Here is a 21608-nt window from a genome sequence, read left to right as displayed (position 1 = left end):
ACATTGCCTACCTATCACTTCACTGCTTGACAATACTCCACGTGAAACAGCACAGTTCTATGTCCAGTGTAGCCATACAGTAGGTCTGTCTACATGGAAAAGGACAAGTGCCAGTAGCCCCTCCTTTTCACTAATCCACCTGAACCTTCCCGCAACATTTAAACTGACTATAGACTTCTGAAGTTCGCCTACAAAAAGAGACCAAAGCTGCCATCTTTGCCCATATAAGGAGATCCGGGTGTTAACTGAAGCAGCAAAGTAGCAAAGATCAAAAGTGTGCCGTCTTCACATACCAAAGACCCGCGAGAGTTTAACAGGTGCGATATGTTATTTTCCCCATGAAAAAAATCTCAAGATATCAGATCTCCTTATTTGGGCAAAGATGGCAGCTTATTTGTAGGCAAACTTCAGAGGTCTATTCTCCTACACACACAAACACTTAAACCAAAGTCCTTTTAGGCAAGTCCCTCCACTCGGCGGCCATATTGCAACGCTTTTTGGGCACTTATCGGGCATCCTATTCTACAGAAATGCGCGTGCGCAAGGCTTCACGACACCAACCTTGCTCCAGCGGCAAGTTCACAACACATGATTGGCACGATGTCTTCACAACACACCATATGATTGGTTCAATGTATTCACATGTCAACGTTTTGCAGAGGAAGGGGTGGGATACAGTATGTGTAGACAACGGCCATATTGGCGTTACAAACTAGCAAATAGTTATTGTGTGCACATCCCACCTTCTGGCAGGTGCAGGACAAAAGAAAAATTACTCAATTGAAAAAATATATAATGTCCGCAACACTGCTTTTGACTCCCATATATTTAATGCACAAAAGGCAACATTTCGACCTGAAAGGACTCTTGAAGCATGACTCTTGAAAGTTGTGACTCACAGGATAGGATTTGTGTACCTGTAACAAGGATTTGTGAACCCGTAGCCCCTATTTTGTGTTAACAAGATATAAAAAAATATGTACAACTTCACATTTGGGTTTACAAATGCACGAATGTTGTGTATGTTCTCAGATTATGAAACACGGATGTGCAAATGTGTTTTGCACCAACTGCGCTGCAACGATTGGAGCAAAAGTGTCGAGTGCATGACTCTTAAAAGTTAGGATTTGTGTACCTGTAACAAGGATTTGTGAACCCGTAGCCCCTATTTTGTGTTATAAAAATAAATAAAATGATATAAAAAAAAATATGTATAACTTCAACTTTACTGTTACACATTTATGACTTTAGTGTGCACATGCAAAATCTGCAGTTAAATGTGCTCGCCACTTTTTTTCAATATACCTTCAAAATTATCTGACAGTTATTTATGCCAACCTCAGATTTGAGTACAGTACACATTATTCAAATGTGGGTCATGTGAAAGATCCATAATTCTGATGAAAGGTTTTTGATATTAAAGCTTAACAGCCAATGAAATTACACACCTGCTACTGAAGAAATGTGTTGATTGGCTGGAACTGATTATGGCTTTGTCCAATCTATTATGTTCCCTATTTACAGAGCCAAGACAGGAAGGTAATTTAATTGATATCACTGACTTGTATGTACAGTATACACTTCAGTTTTAGATTATTCTGTCATTATACCCCAGATATGGTGATCCACTGTGGTGACACCTGACCTTAGCCTACTCATAAATAAGGGGGTCATCCCTATGTTCCCCTGGTCCTATGTTCCCCGCTCGGGGTTAGGGTTAGGGTTTTAAAAAAGGGTCCTATGTTCCCCAGTCCCATACAAAGCGGGGAACATAGGACCCGGGGGAACATAGGTACGCTCCCTAAATATGATACTTCAGGTTGCCAACTAAATTGCAGTTAATACAGCATACAGTAACAGCAATTGGCTCTGGAGAGGATTTGGCACAGATCTGTTCAGGGTCAGTGTCAAAGTGAGTGAAGTGCATAGAGGAGCATAGTGCATCTGTTAAAAGAGAACTGAATTAAATGTGAAGCTCTGAGCTCAGCCTCGCAATTTGCTCCATCTGTTTGGGCAGTAGTGCAGTTCCACAGCAGCCTGCTTGGGTGTGGTATGTAAGTGGCCACATTATATTAGCACCCATGGGATAATCACACTGATTGGGTTTGAGCTGGTGGTGTTGCACTGGTCCGACACGTGCGGAGGGAGGCAGTGATCGCTGGGGCATCTTCACACTTCTGGTGTGGGGCCGAGATCTTTTGTTTTGAGCAACATGCACCAGGCAGATGGCCCTCTGGTGTGTAGCACAGTATTCTGGGGAGCAGGTGTGACCTCTGACCTATCCTGGTGTCCATCACAAATGCTGTGACCTTTGATCGACAGGGCTGACAGAGATTGGATTTGACAGTCGCTGGTAATATTACATTACACTCTGATTGACCATGTCAAAGATGGAACATTTTCTGCTGTTGGATACATAAACGTAAAATATGGCATTATTTGGTTTGTTTTGCCTGTTTGAAAGGATAGGGATTACATCATCAATACATCATCTTATGCCCAGCCTGTGCATGTTCTGGCTTTCATCCCACATTCAAGGGAAGGGTTGCTCCACATCCAGATGAAAAGAAAGAACTAATTCGGTGAGCAGAGTGTTCGGCAACTTGCGCTGACAAGGTCCAAATGAGGCTCGACAATCTAATGACCTCTTCAGTCTTCCGAATCGTCGCCCAGCACATGTTCTGCGCACAGCGAGTGATAACGGGCATACTCTGACGCTGTTAATATGGCTGGAAACAATTCTATCTCTCCACTTCCCTCTTCATTTCTCTCGCTAAAAAGATGGATGGCCTTGGCAGCCTGCCGTTCGGACGCTGCAGAGGAAGTTTTACAGTCCGGGCAGGTCCTGAGGAGCTGGGCCTGTGTTGTGCATGGATCCAACAGGGATGAGTGGAGCCATCTATCATTCGGCTGGCCTCCTTCCAAGCCAAGCTGATGGCTGAGGAGAGGAGGGATTGGTGGGGGGGGGGGGCATGCTGAGAAGTTATTATTAAAAATACATCAGAAGTGCTTTTCAAGTCCAAAGTGAGAAACAGCATTACGGCTTCTGATTGCCCTGCTGTGGTTAGGGAAAAAAAGTGAATTTCCTGCCAAAGCTGCACGAATATTGATGCAGCGGCATGGTTGTTGAGACTAATGTTTCACAGGGCAAACATTTACTGGTATTGATTGAAACTCTCTTTGTGCTCAGCGGAGCAATGCATGTGTCCACTCTTCATTTATTCGGGGGGGGGGGGGGGGGGGGGGGGGTTGTAGTAAAGGAAGAAAGGAAGGAAAGCTCTTTGTGTGTGTGTCCATACTGTAAGTAACAAAGATGAAACAGCTTTTGTTGTACCTGCACATGGGGGGGGGGGCGGTGAGTGTGTGTTATGATAACTATGAATCAGTGGATATCTGGCACTGTGTGATACAAGTTTGATTTTTATTTTCTCCCTCTGATGTGTGAGGTACACAGACTGAGAAATCACAGCTTGTCCATTTGTGTTGTCTGTACTTGCATGTGTTAGTGTGTCTGTAAAAGTGAAAGTGAGAGCCTGAGAGTGAGAGAGAGAGAAAGACAGGTGAGAGAAAGAGAAAAAAGAAACAGCTCGAAAAAGCTGAAAGCATAAGTGAGAAATACACAGCCAAAGACATCCTTTCTGGTGACGAGGTAAAAACGGTCAACAGGGCAAGGTCGAAACAGGCCGCTGCAACTGAAGCGTGCGCCAGCCCAACCCCCGTCCACCCCTCCCCCCGTATAGACCGGACGCCACCCAGCGTCTCATCCTGGGGCCCGCTGAGATAGGCAGCTGGCGTCTCTGTGGACTGCCCGGGGTCCTCGTCGCCTAATGGCTCGTGCATCTGGTGGCTCTGACGAGCATTTCTCAAGGACCCTCACAATAGAATTGACTTACATGGTACTTGAAAAAGTTTTTACCATGTTGACTTTGTGTCATGTGACCTGTGGTTTGTGAGAGTTTATTCAATGTTGATGTCTGCATGTGAAGTAATAGAAGCCTGCTGCAAAAAGCTACAAATGTCTCTAGCCAAACAAATAGCCCACGTTGTCATATCAAATGATTTGCTGATCTTGATGTAATTAGGTATTATACAGGGGTGTCATACACCGAAAGTCCAAGGTCCTTGTGTAACATCTTGGTTGTAATCCCATGGATGCATATGTGGCATCACAACTAAATATCTAGACTCATAACTGACTCTCTGTGTTGTATAGAAACATAAAAGCAAAGCAGTCAGAATAGAAGTTAGAAAACAGCATGTTTGATGGGAGAAAGGGAGAAAGAACAGAGCACTTTACATCCCCTCTGTAAAAGACATAGTGGATGCTCTCACGAGCAGCCCTGCCTCTCTCTGAGCTGAACTCAGCAGGTCGATCATGGGTCTGGCTGTGGCCGCTGTACGACTGCGCTCGTTCGAGTGTTTTATAGAGTGGAGCGGTGAAGTGTGAAGTGGACTGCGGAGTCCTCGCGGCTTCTGCGTCAGAGCAGTGCTGTGGAAAATGCTTTGTGCCTCTGCCATCAGCTTACAAGGCTGCTGCACAGTGCCTCCATCGCAAATCGACCTGTTTTCTGTGTGTTTTCATGGACTTGTGTGACTGTGTGTGAGCGTGCATCTCTCTCTGTGTGTGTTTGTGCATGCTTTTATTTGTTTGTTTGTGTGTGTGTTTGTTTGTGTGCCCAGACCAGTGCAGTTCACATTCCTTGGTGAAGATCTGTACCGCCTGAAAGTAAGGAACCTCTTCAGTGTTCTTATGTTGGAGCCCCCATTCAAGTAGTGCTGACTATCTGGGCAGCCTCAACTCACAGTTTAGTGTATTTCTTGTTCATTGTATGAAATAAAAAAATGCTATAAATGGAAGCACAAATACTTTATTTTGATGGTCCATTAAAGATAGTTGACAGAGACCATGAGTTGCTACAGATGGAATATTGGAATAGCTAGGCTGAATTCCCAACTGCCCAGTAATATCCAGGACACTGCCCTCTACTTTGAAATCGCTTCTTCTTTACCAAGAAAGTGCAGAATATTTTTATGAATACGGTCTAGATTCTTCATTCAAAATGTGAGGCCAATATTATGAATAATCCTTATTCTGAGAAACCCCTTTCTGTATGTAACTTTTCTCATCTGTTTTTCCTCGTTGGTGGAACACACTGCCAGTTCCTACAAGGGCAGGGACATCCATCTCCATTTTCAAAAAACTCCTGAAGACCCAGCTCTTTAGAGAACATCTTCTCTCATAGCACTACTTACAACAAGTCTTGCTGATCCTAGCACTTACCACCTGTCTTGAACTGACACTCAACTGTTTAAAAACTGTCTACCGTTTTTAAATTGTCCTAAAATTGTTGAGAATTGCTTTAAAACATAAACTGTTTACCATGTTGTTAGTCGCTTTGGTTAAAAATGCATGTACACAATTTACTTCTGTGACAATACTGTCTAGACAACTGTAGTTTTCTGAAATTCTTTTGAACCCTCTGTATTTCTTCATAAAAGAGAGCGGTACAAAAGAGTACCATTTCAGGTGTTTAATTATGACAGTTTGAGCTGGAAAAAACATCATAAACAAAGGAGACATACAATAAGTCTAAGAGGTGTACAGAGTAGATTTTCCATTCAAAGATAAGAAAGAGCTTAGAGAAAGGAGGTGGCCATCTTTCTCTGTGACAATAGCATCAGGCCATTGGCAGTGCAAGTCTTCACGGACGCCTCCTCACTGTCAAAAGACCAGACAATCCATCCATCTCCTCATCTCTCCCTATTGGCCATTCATCTCTGCCATTATCTACACACATCCATCACTGTCTCTCACCCTCTTCCCTATTAACAGACAGATTTGACACTCCTCTCTCCCGAGAAGACGAGTCCTTCAGTCACCTCAAAATCATAGACAAAAAAGAGAAAAGAAACAAGTGTCCTGTTATGAGAGACTGGCATAAATAAAGCATATTAAAACGGAACAAACGGAACAGCCATCTGTCACTGTGACGTTAACAAGCACCACTGAAGCATGATGATGGGATGTTACATACATACAAGAAGAAAAAGACATGGTCGCTCAGCTTGTCTCATAGACAGAGACTACTATGTACAGTGCAGACTAGAAGAGCAAGAAGCTTGCACAATCACCTTTGACACACAGTACATACACTCACAGTAGGATGGGGGTGAGAAGGCAGGGGGTGTGGAGGAATGATGGCCAGGCTAGCTGGCACTGTTGGCATTTGGCATGATCCACCCCCTCTCCCTCCACCATCCCCTGCTGTGAGGATTGGACTGTGTGCCTGACAAACAGGTGGGTATGTAGGCCATTTGTTAGCATCTTCATCCAGTTCTCTCTCTCTCACACACATACACTCTTTTTCTCTCTTCCCCACTCCCTTACACACACACACACACACACACACACACACACACACACTCTGTCTTTCCCTCAGACGGTGATGAAAGCTCCCTGGTCACTGTTGGCGGACTCCGGCTCCACGCAGCGGCCTTTTCGCCGAGTCACACGGCGCTTCCGGTGGAACTTAGCGTAGCAACGAAGCCCTGCAGCAACACAATTTACTGTGATTTTAGAAAAGGTACAAAAAGTTCAAGGCTAAGCTCTATACCATTATGTAGTTTCTTCTTAGTAATTTCAATGTTCGATCTCACTGTTCCTAAAATTGCTTTCTGCTAGAAGAAATTTGATAGTATTATAAAAGTGGCCGATCATTTGTCTGCCATAGTCCATTTAACACCTATGTAACCCCATTGGGTAGTCTAGCACTATTTTCCTGGGTCTTCAGCTGTCTTCATCAGGCTGTCAGTTAGGGGGAAGCCAAGCATGAATTCCATAAATTGTCTGCAGCTAGTAGAAAGTGTTCAACTGAGACACATTTCGAGTTTTAAAAAGTTCAAAATATTTTTTTTTGGCCAAAAATGGCTTGTGCCTGAGATTGAATCCATTGGCCAATTCCATTTCACACCCTGGCACTGCTTCAATATTATTTCATTTCAAGGCAATGAGCTGACCCTGGTGCCAGCGCTCGGTGTATATTTGTGTATTCTGTCTAGTGCGCATTTGTTTGATGTATTCCATGCATTTTTTGATGCATGGTTTGATATGATAATAAAATGCCGGTCATCTTTGAGGGTAGATGACAATTGTTTTTGTGAATTTCCTTGGCTTACTGTGCAGTATGTCTTTGCATGAGGCATGCGGCATTCAACACTCACCTTCCTCGCACATGCAGTCATCATAGCACTTATTGTTGAGCCCTCGGCTGTGCAGCTTGCATTCATGTTGCCTCAGGTCACAGCAAGAACCTAGAGGTTATGGGCCGAATTTTGAAATATACCAAAAAGGACTGGTCAGTTAAGCTGTTAGTTATATTATTCTTTCTCTTCATTGGGTTTTGTAAGTGGAAGAAGGTGGGGGCTACTGACCAGGCAGACAGTCCAGGTGGTGGTCACATGGCTCAATGACATCTGCATCGACAGTCACGTTCATGTTGCTCAGGTTCTTACTGCGTCGCTTATCTGCATTACACACACCCAGTGGCACACAGGCACACACACACACACACACACACACACACACACACACACACACACACACACACACACACACACACACACACACATACACATACAGGATGAGCTCTACTTAAGATGCAGAGAAATGGTGCTATTTGTAAACCCTGGTGTGGAAAATGAGAAAAACTACGAGTGCAACATTTGAATTTTTTGATTAATCTCTTCCTCCCACCAAATAAAAAAAAAACACTTGTAGATTCACTGCACCACTTTAATGCAAATCTGATACCTGCAGCCACAGTGCCAACAACTCTCACCCTGGGAACTGTTTTTAGGGGCTGACCTTTTTTCTTGGACGAGGGCCAGGAGTCCACGGGCTTCATGTCCTCGTAGTCAGTCCAGTCAAACAGGGTCATGTCCAGAGTGGGCATCACCTCGCCCTGGGCCTTCCCTCGGCCAGACTTCTGCAGACACATCACACAGCACAGCTCAGCAACTAGTGATTAACCACTGATTAAAAGTATCAGCATGTATAAACCTGCAGAATAGTCTTTGAATAATTTGGCAATAAACATTTAAAGGGGTAAGCACACACATTTGAAGCCTTTAGAAGAGTAAAATGAATTTGAATGTCAAAACACTGACACAGAAAAATGTTTTACTCAAAAGATGCACTGTTGACTTTATGAGGAATGCTCAAACCTTGCTGGGCCCATTGTTAAAACATTTATGGGCGTTCTGATCACAGAAACCCACTCAACACCCAAACCGCACCCCAACCAATCTAAAGAGTATTGATGTTTGAGCTTCAACAGAGAAATTGTTTACCTTGCCAAACCCCCACCCCCCACCAACCCCATATCTGAACATAAACAGACCCCTTAAAATTCCCCATGCTGCCACCTGCTCTGCGCAGGGCCGTAAAGCTGACAGCATTCCAGCAGAACCCACTCGCCAGTGATTTACAGGCACTACAAGAGCTGCTGCGCACAACGTAATTGCCTTTGCCTGGGTACCGACAGAGACTGTTCAAAGACATTAAGCAGGAGATAGAGAGTAGAGAGAAGAGAAGAGTAGAGAAGAAGGGAGCGGAGAGGATGAGAAGAGCAGAGGAGTGGAGGAAAGAAAAGAAGAGAAGAAAAAAGAAGAGAAAGAAAAAAGAAATGAATATGTATAAGAAAGAGGGTGATATGGGGGGTGAGGAGGTGTGGAGATGTGAGAAGAGAGAAAGAAAGAAATAATACATTACAGTAAATAGTGAAAAAAGAAGAGAAAGGGATGAGAAAAACATGATATTCAGTTGAAAGAGACAGGAAAGAGAACAGGACTAAACAGGAAAGAGGTAAAATACAGAAAGGAAAGTCCAAGTCCAAGTCTCTCTCTCTCTCTCTCTCTCTCTCTCACTCTCTCTCTCAGGAGACAGCAGAGACCCAGGGGGTTGAGGCACAACATAACATACCTGACTATGACCAATGTCACCTAAACTTTTATAGTCAAAATTCAGGCGTAGTTTCACAGAGCTTGTCTCTGTGTGTTTATGTGTGTGTCTTTGTTTGACTGTGTACAACTATGTTCTATCAATATGTGATCCAGGCATTGATATTCACAATTAATGGTAATAATCAAATCACGCTGCCTAATAAATGCACTGACCAAAGAATATGAATCGATCTTGCAAAACAAATCATTAACGTCGCATGGACTTGTGTAATACCAGAACCCACTGCGACACATGAGCGTGAGCCAGGCAAGCCGATCGAACCCTCCCCAATGCGTCTGACCCTCCAAAAAAAAACACCATCAATTAGATGCACAGATCGAAGCTTAATTAAGAGTGCTCGCGGCGACAACGCGCCACCGAGGAGCTGATTCCAGACAGCGTCGCCGTCGCCATCGTTCGCAGTGCCACTGACAGCACAGAAACCGATCCATGCCGTGGGTGACAGCCACTCACAGTTGGAGCTGTAAACAGTGAAGAAAACAGTCTCTGATTTTCTCTCTACATGAACCCGAGATCCCCCCCCACACTCCCACAGAAACCACATGAACACAACAGTGCAAGACAGCGCTACGCACAAGAACAAGTGAGGCCATGTTATGTGCACGGAGTAAGACATTCTGCTTTGTAATTTTGTCCTCACTGTGATGCAATATAGGACTTGAATATTGGACAACCACAGATTTCATTCTGAGGAGAGGATGTGGCGTATTTTTGAAAAGGCATTCCATTCCAGACCAATGCAAGAATGGATGCTGGAAAAAAACAAGCTGAATAGGCAATAGAGGCAATAGAGGCATTAGATGCAATAGAGCTCACCGTGTTAATACTGACATGCTTGTCCCATCCACCCTCCATTTGAAAGCACTGTTGCCTCACATACAGTATATCACATTTTCATCATTGCGTAAGTTCTCTAGCCAACTGATGATGCCATTATGGTAGCATTCAGCTATTCGCTAAATGGGCCACACAGCAAAAAATATACTAATATGGTCACCTTACTGTAAGTCATAAGGAATTCGTCATGTTTGAGTTTTGCTTTTCTTGAGGAAGCAATATTCGTCTGTGGATGAGGTTGTGAGAGCATGAAGATGGATGATCTGTGTGGTTATTGGTGCAAAGAAGGAACAAGAGGGATACTTTTCTCCTCCCAGTAGCAGAAGGGCTGGTGGGTAGCGGAGGTGATTTGTGTGTGTGTGTGTGTGTGTGTGTGTGTGTGTGTGTGTGTGTGTGTGTGTGTGTGTGTGTGTGTGTGTGTGTGTATGTTTGATTGGAGACGGGAGAGATACTGTAGCTCCGGCCCCAGGGCTGCACAAACACCAACACTGTATCAGCCCACTTGATGGGGCTCTCACCACCCAATCAGCCAGAGCTCCACTCCAGTCTCACCGCACAACACTGCTGCCCCCTCCCCCGGAACAAGCACACACACACAGACACACACACACTTGTGTGCAGGCAAGGATGTACAGGCACACACACACACACACTTGTGTGCAGACAAGCATGTACAGGCACACACACACACACACACACACACACACACACACTTGTGTGCAAACAAGCACACATACACAAGTTAACACACACACATTCACACCTACAGGATCACACTCGGGGGGCACAAAAGCTTAAGTCATGATGAGGTGGGATCAGAACCAGTTAAAGAGCTGGCGCTGGACCAGGCCACAGTCCAGTCCTTGCCAAGCTGACCCTTTCAATAAAACGTGTTGATTAGCTATTCTAAATGATGAGAATGGATAATGAGCCCGGGAGCAGAGATGACTACTAGGGGAAAATAAGCAATTATTTTTCACTCGTCCTTCCCAACACCCAGGCTGAACAGATAGGCCCCTGTTGGCTTGCATTTGTGTGCTTTTATTTTTCTTTGCTTTTTTTTTCTACGGGCGTCCAGAAAAGACCTCATTCTGCCTTCCTCTCGCTCAGAAAATGGGCATTGAGCGGTGTACGTCATGCGTAAACTCACATCACACCGGGGGAGTCGGCAGAAAAGGATTAGCCCTTCTCTCTGCTTGGCATCGTCACCAGGGAAAGGACATTGTGGCAAATAACAAGCCCCAAGTCCCAAGTATTCATGGATCCCTCAGTGTGTGTGTGTGTGTGTGTGTGTGTGTTAGTGTGTGAAAGCATATAGATACCTGGGGTTTGGTGGAGGCCGGGGGTAACGTGGGGAAATGCTCGCTGGTCACCATGGCAACGGGGATGCGGGAGGCGGGGGAGGGGTCGCGAGAGGGGAGAGCAGGGCTTTGGTTGGGGGTAGAGAGGCGTTCCACGAGCATGTCCCTGTCTTTCAACTCAAGCTCGGGAGGAAAACCTGCATGAAGGGAGGGAGGGAGGGAGGAAGAGTGAAGGAGAAAGAGAAGCATAGAGAAGGAAAGAGAGAGAGAGATTCAAAATGTTGGAATGATAAGAGGGATGGTAATAGAACACAAAGGACAGGAGATACACAGAGATAGGAGAGAGAGAAAGAGAGGGAGAGAGAGAGAGAGAGAGGGAGAGAGAGAGAGGGTGAGAGGAGCAAAATGATGGACACAGGAGAGGAGAGCAGTGGGCGGCATGAACATGCAGACAGGACAATAAATATTCCCTATCTCATGACATTGTGAGGGTGATCTGTTCTTTAAAGATAAGAGAGCATCTATCAATCAGGCCTGAGAGTCATTGCAGAAATGTCCAGCTGACAGCTGATGAGAGACTTGAAGGTTCCAACGACCCAGTTTCAAATATATCCAGAATGAAACATGACAATTTATGATTGTCAAACAATTTTGACATTGAAATACATCATGGATCCATATGTTTTTAGAACCAATCTTGTAAAAGGACGTTTAGACTTTACAATATAAAAATACTCTATATGAAGACTACATATTTTCCAGGCATCATTAAAGAAATGCTAGATGGTATGGGACAGTTACAATGTAATATCTTGAATATCAAACAGACACATTAAGCAAATTCCAGACACCATTTAAGCTCACTTAGCGTTGTGCTTAACACTTCATTAATTGATCATAGGCTAGCTACAATTTGACAAAGCAACATGACATTGGAGATTAGGTGAGGTTAGCTTAATGGTTAGTAACATAATATGCACTCATATTAAAGTACATAGTATGTTTAAAGAATATCATGAAATGAGACCAAATACTTAAACAATGAATCTGGTTAGAAACGAAATTCAAATGAACTGGTAAAACACAACGAGAAGTTTTAGTGGTTTATGTCCTCTCATTGAGTACAGACACACCAGTGGAGCACCAGAATTCACACATCTACTACACAACTAGACTGCTGAATGTAAAAGCCTGAAGTACAGACCTGACCCCTCCCGGACCTCACCATGTCTGGCCTTCTCCTTCCGTCCACCATGCCGCTTGTGTTCGGCCTGATGCCCATGTCCGTGCAGGTGCCCATGCAGGTGCCCTTGCTGGTGTCCATGTGCGTGCCCATTTCCCTGCCCATGCCTCCTGCCCTTCCTCCCCAGCTCTCCGCCAGGTGGATGGTTGTCTCGGGCATGGGAAGGGGCACCTCTGAACCCCCGGTGGGGTCTCTCCCTCTCCCTGTCCCCCGGCCCCATCTCCAGCCGCACGGGACTCAGGCCCTCCAGGCCCGGGCCGTCATCTTCGGGCCGGGCAGGGTGGTGCACTGTGGGCCTCTGGGACAGCAGTCCAGCGCTGGCCTTCCCATTTCTGCCACCGCCACCGCCGCCGTGCTTCCTGCGGTGGGGTCCGCCCCCCGCCCCCATTTCAGGGTCCAGGAGCAGGGTGTTGTCGCCCCCTCCTCTTGCGACGGAGCCCCTCTTGGGGTGCGTGGGACCCAAGTTTGTGGACAGAGCAGAACAGGCCAGAGAGGCGAGGAGCAGGGCCCAGGGCAGCCAGCAGCCGGGAGCGGCCATCTTTTTTTTTTTAAAAACAGCGCGACCTGCTGGAAAGACCACAACGAGAGCATTCATGTCAGAGAGTTGTCCATCAGTGCCAAACAAAATAGAGTTGCAGCTTAAGGATCACAGATGAAACACAAACACATGCAGGGCAGTCAGCCAGGAATACAACTATTTCTGAGAGCAAACAACCTTGGCCCAAGCATCAGTGGAAATCAAATTAGTCAAAGCAAACATGGCCGAGACGCAACTGCACAGAGGCAATCTGACAGCAAAGTTATCGGCTATGAACGCAAACGCTTTGGTGAAAAACATCACAAACAGCCCACAGACGAGCTAAAAGTGTCTATAATCTCAAAGGCACACATGTCAAGGGAGACATTTAGCAAAAAATATGGAGACCAGACATCATGCTGGGGGAGATGGGCTAAAGCAAGAATAAGCCTGTGGCACATTGCTCCTCTGGAGGAAAATCAAAGAGGATGAGACTGCGGAGTCTGGCTGTGGAAATCAGTTGACACGCACATGTTCTTCAAGCATGCATCTCAGATCCTCCACCTCCCCTTTCTTGTTATTGGAGGGACCTGAAGGTCGTGCTGCCTCCCAAATCAACATCCTCTTCATATCCTTTGTTCTCATAGACAATGCGAAGCCTTGGCCACACACAAGCACATACATGCACAGTCATGCTCTCTCCAAGTCTCTCTCTCTCTCTCTCTCTCACACACACACACACACACACACACACACACACACACACACACACACACACACACACACACACACACACACACACACACACACACCAACCAGGGGAGTCCAAGTCTCCTATGGGGCTGTGCACAAGGACACCAGAGGATAGGACAGACACACACAGATGGGGGAGAGAGAGAGAGAGGAGGAGGAGAATGGAAGGAAGAGGAGGAGGGGAGCTGGGACCTAGCCTAAGGCAGTCCCCATGGTAATCATCACAGAGCCCCTATTTGGAGCTCTGCTCCCCTGTGCTCTCTGCCAGGGGTTGCTGTGTTCAGCATCCGTCGCTGTTGGTTCTGCACGCAGCCGCCTTGCTCCACAGCCCACGGTAAGATCTATGGTAACTGGGGCATGTTCACAGTAGGCCGCCGCTACGGAGCAGTTTTTCCCGCGCGCACCCCCCCCCGAAGGTTTCGATTTGAGCTCCAGTTACTAATCACCGATTTACCTGCATGTTTCATCGCCACGGAGCGCACAGAGCAGGGAGTGGAAACAAACCATCCGGCAGACTAATCATAGCTGTCGTTGCACAGGCCGAGTCCATTGACTTACTGAAGACATTGATGGGTGGCGTTGAGGGATTTTTTGGGGGGTTCACTGTCGGTACACAGGAAGGGGACGGGAGAGTGCTCCCCCTGCCCAAAGGATTTGGAGGCTGTTCATCATGGGGGCAACCTGCTGGCTGGGCAGAAGGAGGCCAGTCTTTTGTGGCGAAGAGAGATGGCCACTTGCACAGAAAATCAATGCCAATGGTGTATTGAGCCGCTGCTGGGGCTGTGAGCGGAGATCGATTTGTTGAGACTGGCCTACTTCTGACACGCGCACACACACATACACACAAATGTGCAGACAACATACATATGCATGCTTGTAATGTACGCAAATACACACATTCTCCCCATTATACATATGTATACATATGTACACACACACACACACACACACACACACACACACGCACACACACGCACACACACACACACACACACACACACACACACACACACACAGACACAGACACACACATACTGTACATGTATCTGAGATGAAGGAGGTGTGTTTTGGGGCTTTAAAGGATTAACTCTTGGGCATTCACAACAGAGCTATTTGGGAGCGTCTTGACAAAGGCAAAATGGAAGAAGGTGCATTCTGGGAGAGGAGAACATGATGGCTGCCAAGGGAAAACTGCCCCTGCCATTGTGGACCCTCTGCTCGGGAGTCGCTACTGTGCCACTGTGGTTTGCAACAGCAGGCTGCAATACCAGCTATGCAGTTTACCAGCCCACAGAGAGAGGGGGGCTTAGCTGCCGAATTGTACGCCTCTGTGAATGCTCAGCCTCATGTGGGAGAAAGTGAGCTATTGAGAGAGTCTGACAGAGATATGAAAGAGAGGGTGAGAGAAGAGAAGAGAAGAGAAGAGAAGAGAAGAGAAGAGAAGAATCAGCAAGAGAAGAGAAGAGAAGAGAAGAGAAGAGAAGATAAAAAATGGTAAGATCTGGAGGGGGTAAACATGCACTGCTTTGTTCTCCTTTCTCACTTCAAATACCAGGCTGAATAAAGGCAAGCTAATATTGAAATCCCTCAATTGTTTGAAATGAAGCCGCTTCTTTACAGGTCTTCACATTATAGCAGAGCCGAGGAGGAATGTGGCACACCAACCAAGGTATGAAAACACTGAATAAAACAGCAGCACATCTCACATGGATGAGAGACACAGATTGCTGCCTCGCTCCGACACAAATAATACCAGCAGAAAAAATGGCAGTCCAATCGAAGAAACCACCACAAGAACAACAACAACTAACAAACTAAATAAATAAAAACAGAGCCGAGGAGTCTTCAGTGAAGAGCCTCTACAAATAGCTGACTGACCCAGAATCTGAATAAATGTGGTGATAGTTATTTCCCTCACCTTTACTCCTCTCCGCCAACTCTCTCTCTCTTACACTCTTCCTGTCTCCCTCTTTATAGCTCCCCCCTTCCTCAGAAGGGTTGCACTCCCCACTTTGTAATTCCCTTTCTATCTGTCTTTCTCTTCCTCTCTCTCTCCCTCTCTCTCCTTCTCTCTCCCTGTCTCTCCGTTTGTCAGCGCCCCCCACTTGAAAACCACCTCCGGCCGCAGCGGAGGCCCCCTCTGTGCTCTGCACTCTGTGCTCTGTGCTGCGTGTCTCATGTCTGTCTAACAGGTGGGGCTTTGAGGAGGCCGCCTGATGAGGACCCTAATCAAAGCCCCTCATGCGGAGGAGCTGCTGGCCCCTGCCTCTGATGAGCGGCCCTCACGCTGGGCACCGTGGGCAAACGCTGTGCACGCACGCACACACACGCGCACACACACACACCCATACAAAACACTGATACACACACACTCACACATACACTCATACACACACACACACACACACACACCCATAGAAACACGCACACAGACCCATACAAGCACTCATATACACACACATACACACACATACAGAGGCATACACAGACATGCACACAACCTCCTTTTGCAAAAGTTCACAGTGACCGACATGAAACAGAGGAGCTCGGCGGGTGACAGCGCTCAGCTCAGTCGGTATTGCATGGAGGATAAGTGCCATGCACAGGAGGAGGGAGAGAGAGAGGGGTGGAGGGAGAGAAGCATATAGGGAGAAATAGAGAGAGGGAGAGGTGGGGTGGAGGGAGAGAAGCATATAGGGAGAAATAGAGAGAGGGAGAGGTGGGGTGGAGGGAGAGAAGCATATAGGGAGAAATAGAGAGAGGGAGAGGTGGGGTGGAGGGAGAGAAGCATATAGGGAGAAATAGAGAGAGGGAGAGGTGGGGTGGCTCATGTTCCTTTGGATGTGTAAAAGTGGAAAAGTGATGAGAGCAAGAGGACGACAAAGAGTAAAGGAAAGGTGAAGAGTTTCCTGAGAATAAAGAGACTTTTAGAGACGAAGGCCAATCAGGACTGGAGTTACAGAAACAGCCCTCTATGGTATTCTGTGGAGTGCACACATTTCTATAAGTTATCAAAATTGACTCATTAGCCTCCTGGGTAGACAAGCTGTATGTACTATTAGCAGTGCTTTAGTACTTCCAATGTGATATAGGTACAGTATATCTGCTAGGTTAATGGTTTCATGGCTTAAGACACTTGATATTAATGATAAACCACAGACTAGTTACTAATTAATTGGTCAAAAATGCTCACTGTCAGTTTCTGTAAATGGGATTAAACTGCACCGAGTGAGTTCAGGGGGAGCGGAGAGGTAACTAAGCAGCAGGAGGACCTGAAAAAGCAAAGCTGATCCACACCATTATGGTTGTGTTTGGGACAGCCATGCAACGCATGCTGGGACAGGGACTGGTGCTGGCTTTGGATGGCCTGGGCAGTGATGACAGCTTTAATGCGCTTTGCTAACTTCGCCTTTCTCCTCCTGCTGAGCGGCAAACCTTCAGGAGCCATCTGGCGCTCCCGCTCCAGCATAAGTAGCATCCGAGCATCGGGGCCTCAGGGCATCTGAGCCAGCCCCTGGACAAAAGGCTCTCCTAATGGAGGGAATTAAGACGGAGCCCTCCTCCGCGATGAGGAGCCTGCTAGTGATCAAACAAGAACATGGCAGGAGGTTCTCCTTGGGTTCCCATAAACAGATTATGGGCATCATGCTGTAGAGGGCTGATGGAGAAGCTTTTTTTTTTGTTTTCTCTGCCCAGCTAGAAGCCTGCGTGGTGGAGCTTGTTTCTCTGTGGCTGAACAGGAAACAGCCTGTCCATTCAGCTGGAGTCAGGTGGACTTTGCCCTCTCTCATTCTCTCTCTCTCTCTCTCTCTCTTTCTCCAGATTGTGTTTGCACATGTGCATCTCTCTCCCCATGTGCCCTCATAAGCCATCACCCACTCTGCTTATTTTTGTCTCTCGTCACGTCTCCTCATCTCATTTTCGCCTCTCATCTCCCTCATTTCTATCTCTTCATTTTTTGTGTTTGTTAGTCTCCTCACCTTTCTCTCTTTCTCTCCCTCTCTCTATCAACAGGCCAAGGCATTGCATTGAGCAGAGGGTTGACGCATCGTTGGCGTCTTAAGGACCCACTCCAGAGGGAGGTAGACAGCCATGACTAATGCACTCGCTCAGGGCCGACAGAGGTGCGACTTAAATCTCAGCATGGAATCAAGCACAAGGCTGGGCCATGAATCCAAACACAAGGCCGACTGAAAGCAGGGGGGTCGATGGGAGAAAGATTAGTCGCCGGGGAAGACGACCACAAGCCACGTCTCCCCCATTTTAAATACACACCGATAATGAAGATGTACAGGGCAGACAATAGAGGAAACAGGCAATAGAGACACATTCATGGGAGTAAAATAGAACTTCTGCCACCTGAATGTGAAAAACTGTGTGTAGAATAGAACAGAAGAGAATAGAGGGGTTAGAGTTTAGAAAGCCAAATGGTCCTAGAGCCAGTGGTTCAGATGAGCGCAATATTATTCTGCAGATCAGCATCAGTGTGCTAAAACAATGCTGTAGTTACTGCACCAGACTGTTTTGGCACCTTCACACCGTGAGCTGCCGGAGTTTTGCCTGTTCTAAATGCACCACAGCCCTCAGCCCTCAGAATAGCTTAGGTGCTAAAATTGCCATAAGCAAGGTCCATCTGCTGGGGAGAGAGAAAGAGGGAAAGGGGGGAGAGACAAGGGGGTGGAAGAACAAGGGAGAACAGGAAAGAGAGATATAGAAAGAAGATAAAACAAACAAACGGATGAAGGTAGAGGCATGAAAGAAAAATAGGTGGAATGAATTTTAAAAAAGAAAGACAGAAAGGAGTGAATGAATAAAGTTGAGTGCCAACAAAAAGAAAACAGAGAGGGGGGGGGGCTCGGAATCTGATTGAACGGTTGCCTGATTGCTGCAGGTGCAACAGATGTGCCGGGGTGATGACAACACCGCAGCGGTATCTCACGGCGACACCAGTGGCTCCCCGCCACGCTGCCTTTTATCGTGTGAGTGAGCGCGCTGGCACCGTGTTTGACGCTCGCACAGTGGGGGCCTCCTCACCAAGACGCCCACAACCAACCAACCACACTTCCAGCTGCGCCGCTCTCACAACCCTCTGTCTCTCTCTCTCTCTCTCACACACACACACAGATGCAAACACACCCATACAACGCCACCTTTGCATTATTAATGTACATAAAGTTAGGCGTCTGACACAATAACATCAGTAACTTATATTTCTACATAATATAGGTGTGAAGTATAAAAATCCTCATTCAGGGATGAGCAGATGTAGACTCTTCATTCCACTTTACTCAGAGCCACTGTCAAGTGTCTCATTTTGAGCAGAGATTGTGTTCTCTGATCGACCCGGCCTGTAAATATTACCAGTGCACAAGACAAGAGCACGTCAGTGACACCTGCTTCAGAAGAGGAGCCCTCTGCTCTACCCCCAGGGACCTCTGAGCTTGTCGTTATTGAGCTGTGCTTATTAGGAGCGAGCGGGGTAGCACTGCGACCAATCTGGACTGCGCAGGGGCACCAGCTGCCACCTGCGTCCATCAAACACGCCCAAACCACCGCGCTGACGGCTGGCGTTACAAATCATACGAAGGGGCTGTATTGATCTGCACCGTGCCCCCCTCTGTCTCTCTGTGGACTGGTCTTCTGTGAGCAGGAGGACCCAGGAAATAGCCTCTGGGGTCAAAGATGCATCACTATATTTCATTAAGGAGACCAAAGGCAGTCTGGCTTGTTGGGTGTCACAAAGGTCCAATGTGCCTGCTCCTGCTCTATACTTGTTGTTGTTAGTATCAGTAGCCCAGAGAACAGGAAAAGTCCAGAGAAAATGTACAGACAAATAGGAGTGTGATTGTTGCTGATTATCGCCTTATTGGGTTTTTGGTGTTAGTGTGAGGAGCAAGGTCTGTTCTGTGGTCAGTGGCGTATAGGCTGTAGGGGCAGCAGCAGGAGTGGGAGGAGACAGAGGAGGGAAGGCCGTGAGTGGGGGAGCAAGCCTTCTGCCTGGAGGGTGAGAACGCCACAGCCTACCAGGTGTGAACAACGTCACTCCCAGTTGGACGGCAATCTGTGCATGTGACAATGCTCTGCGTGTGCCATGGCTTGACAAGCAGTGCCACTGAACAGCAAACGGCACAAAGCTGGTGGCACAATAAGTGACTCATGACTGTGATCCGCTAAGACAAAAATAATCATTTCCACAGTGGAGCCAATCTGAAGTGGCTATGCTGACTTTAAGGAGATACGGATATGAAATATCACATAGTGCACAGCATTTTATCCTCTGAAGCCGTATGGTGGATTTGGTATGGTGCATTTGGTATGGTGCATTTTAAGAGCCATTTCAAAGTTTGCTCATTTCCCCCTCAAATCACCTGAATAACCCTCTTCATCTTGGCGCTGTGTCTGAAACCAGACTCGATTTAATGCTGATCATCCAGATTTTATTTTAATTAACTCGCGAGGCTGGCTTGCTCGCGATAGTGGAACAAATATGTCTGGGGTCTGCTTTATATTCACTTTTAATTGCATGGCCTCATGAAGAACACCCGCTCACCCCAGTAACCTACACACTAGCCACACTGAATTAATGGAAATTTACACCCTGTCAATGTAATGAGCATCCCAGCTCACTTTAAATCCTTTGGTCAGCAAACTGAATAAATAATTTACACAAACAGTAGCCTATACATCAAAAGTGCATATACTCTTGCTTAAACCAATAAGCTTGTGATATTGCAGCATAAGGCTGCTTCCTCTGACAGCAATAAAACATTTTATTACTAGTGAATGAATTACTGTCACAAAAGGGACCACCAAAGCAGTCATTCAACCATTGGGAAACAATGGTCATTTTGTAACATAGAGGTCTTTAAAAAAAAAAAAAAAAAAAACTTACTTTAGAAAATTTTATTTACAATTGTAAAAAAAAATGTTTTCCTAATTTGTAAGACCCATTGACGAGGAGTAGCGGTCCTTAGTGTTGAAATTCAAAACGCGGACACTGTTTGTGCTACTATCAGAGTCGTATTTTGCCTATACAAGTACACGTTTTGACAAACTAACATTAAAAACAAATAGAAGTAGTAGGCTACTATTTAAAACAATTTTACTCACCCGTGCGAATAAATTCGTTGAGATTGTGAGAAGCGCTACGGCAGACGGGTCATAGGAGATGCGCGGATTGGGGGATGTAGCCCGCAGACTCAGGAGTGTAGAATGTGGATGCCTGGATGCAGGCTGGGCTAAAAAGAGGATCCGAGCTCAAGGCGCGTCACCGGATGCGCGTCCTTGTTAGAGCTGATGTCAGCGGTGGTCCCGTTGGAACAAGATGGGGAGGCGTTATTACCTGAGGGTACAGGACGGGGTCGCGATACTAGGACAACATTGAATGTAGGCTATGTGAGATGACAGTTATAACATATAGTGCCCTAACGTCGCCATTCCGGGGCTTGTTTTCAAAGAAGTTGTGACGCTGTGTAAAATGTAAATAAAAGTCAAATGTAATCATCTGCAAATCTCGTAAACCCAAATTAGTTGCGTAAAGGACATTGATTTGTTGTCTAACGTTGAAACTGACTAATTTGACTCTTTCATGGAAATGGTACACTCATTAAATTTGATGCCAGCATGTCTCAAAAAACGTGGTAAGGGGGAAACAAAAGGCTGTAAATGCTAAAGAAAACACATTTCACAACTAAAATAAATTGCTCCACTTTGGCATCTCAAGGCAGCAGCATCTCTGTAATAAAGATAAGGTATTCATGTGGATACCTGTGGACAAATAATGCAACTATGTAAGAATAATGCTCCTAAATTTGAATTTGCAAACAATTTAAATAGTTTATAATCTGCAACAGCCTACAGTAGCCTACATAGTATTAACATATTCAGAGAATCTAGAGAAACCTTTGTAAACAATGGACAGACAGGGCTAAAAAC

At 46.2% G+C, this 21608-nt stretch overlaps 1 protein-coding gene across 3 annotated transcripts; it reads right to left on the bottom strand.

The window, feature by feature from the left end:
• Positions 1 to 5516: 5516 nt before the first annotated feature.
• Positions 5517 to 20879, bottom strand: draxina (dorsal inhibitory axon guidance protein a). 3 transcript variants are annotated; one of them, XM_042090690.1, is made up of 7 exons: positions 20784 to 20879; positions 12365 to 12970; positions 11182 to 11357; positions 7865 to 7985; positions 7432 to 7524; positions 7222 to 7311; positions 5517 to 6549 (listed from the first exon to the last, which is right to left on the bottom strand). In XM_042090690.1, exons 2-7 carry the CDS (start codon positions 12939 to 12941, stop codon positions 6437 to 6439), a joined length of 1170 nt encoding a protein of 389 aa, XP_041946624.1. In that variant the 5' UTR covers positions 12942 to 12970; positions 20784 to 20879; the 3' UTR covers positions 5517 to 6436. The 3 variants fall into 3 exon arrangements, with proteins under 3 accessions (XP_041946624.1, XP_041946622.1, XP_041946625.1); XM_042090688.1 differs by having other exon boundaries at positions 12365 to 12967; positions 20784 to 20871; XM_042090691.1 differs by having other exon boundaries at positions 12386 to 12967; positions 20784 to 20871.
• Between the last annotated feature and the right edge of the window lie 729 nt (positions 20880 to 21608).

The sequence above is a fragment of the Alosa sapidissima genome, chromosome 4 (genome assembly GCF_018492685.1).
Source record: "Alosa sapidissima isolate fAloSap1 chromosome 4, fAloSap1.pri, whole genome shotgun sequence".
NCBI lineage: Eukaryota > Metazoa > Chordata > Actinopteri > Clupeiformes > Clupeidae > Alosa > Alosa sapidissima.
The sequence above is the reverse complement of the archived record's forward strand: the minus strand, read 5'-3'. Positions and strand labels throughout refer to the sequence as shown.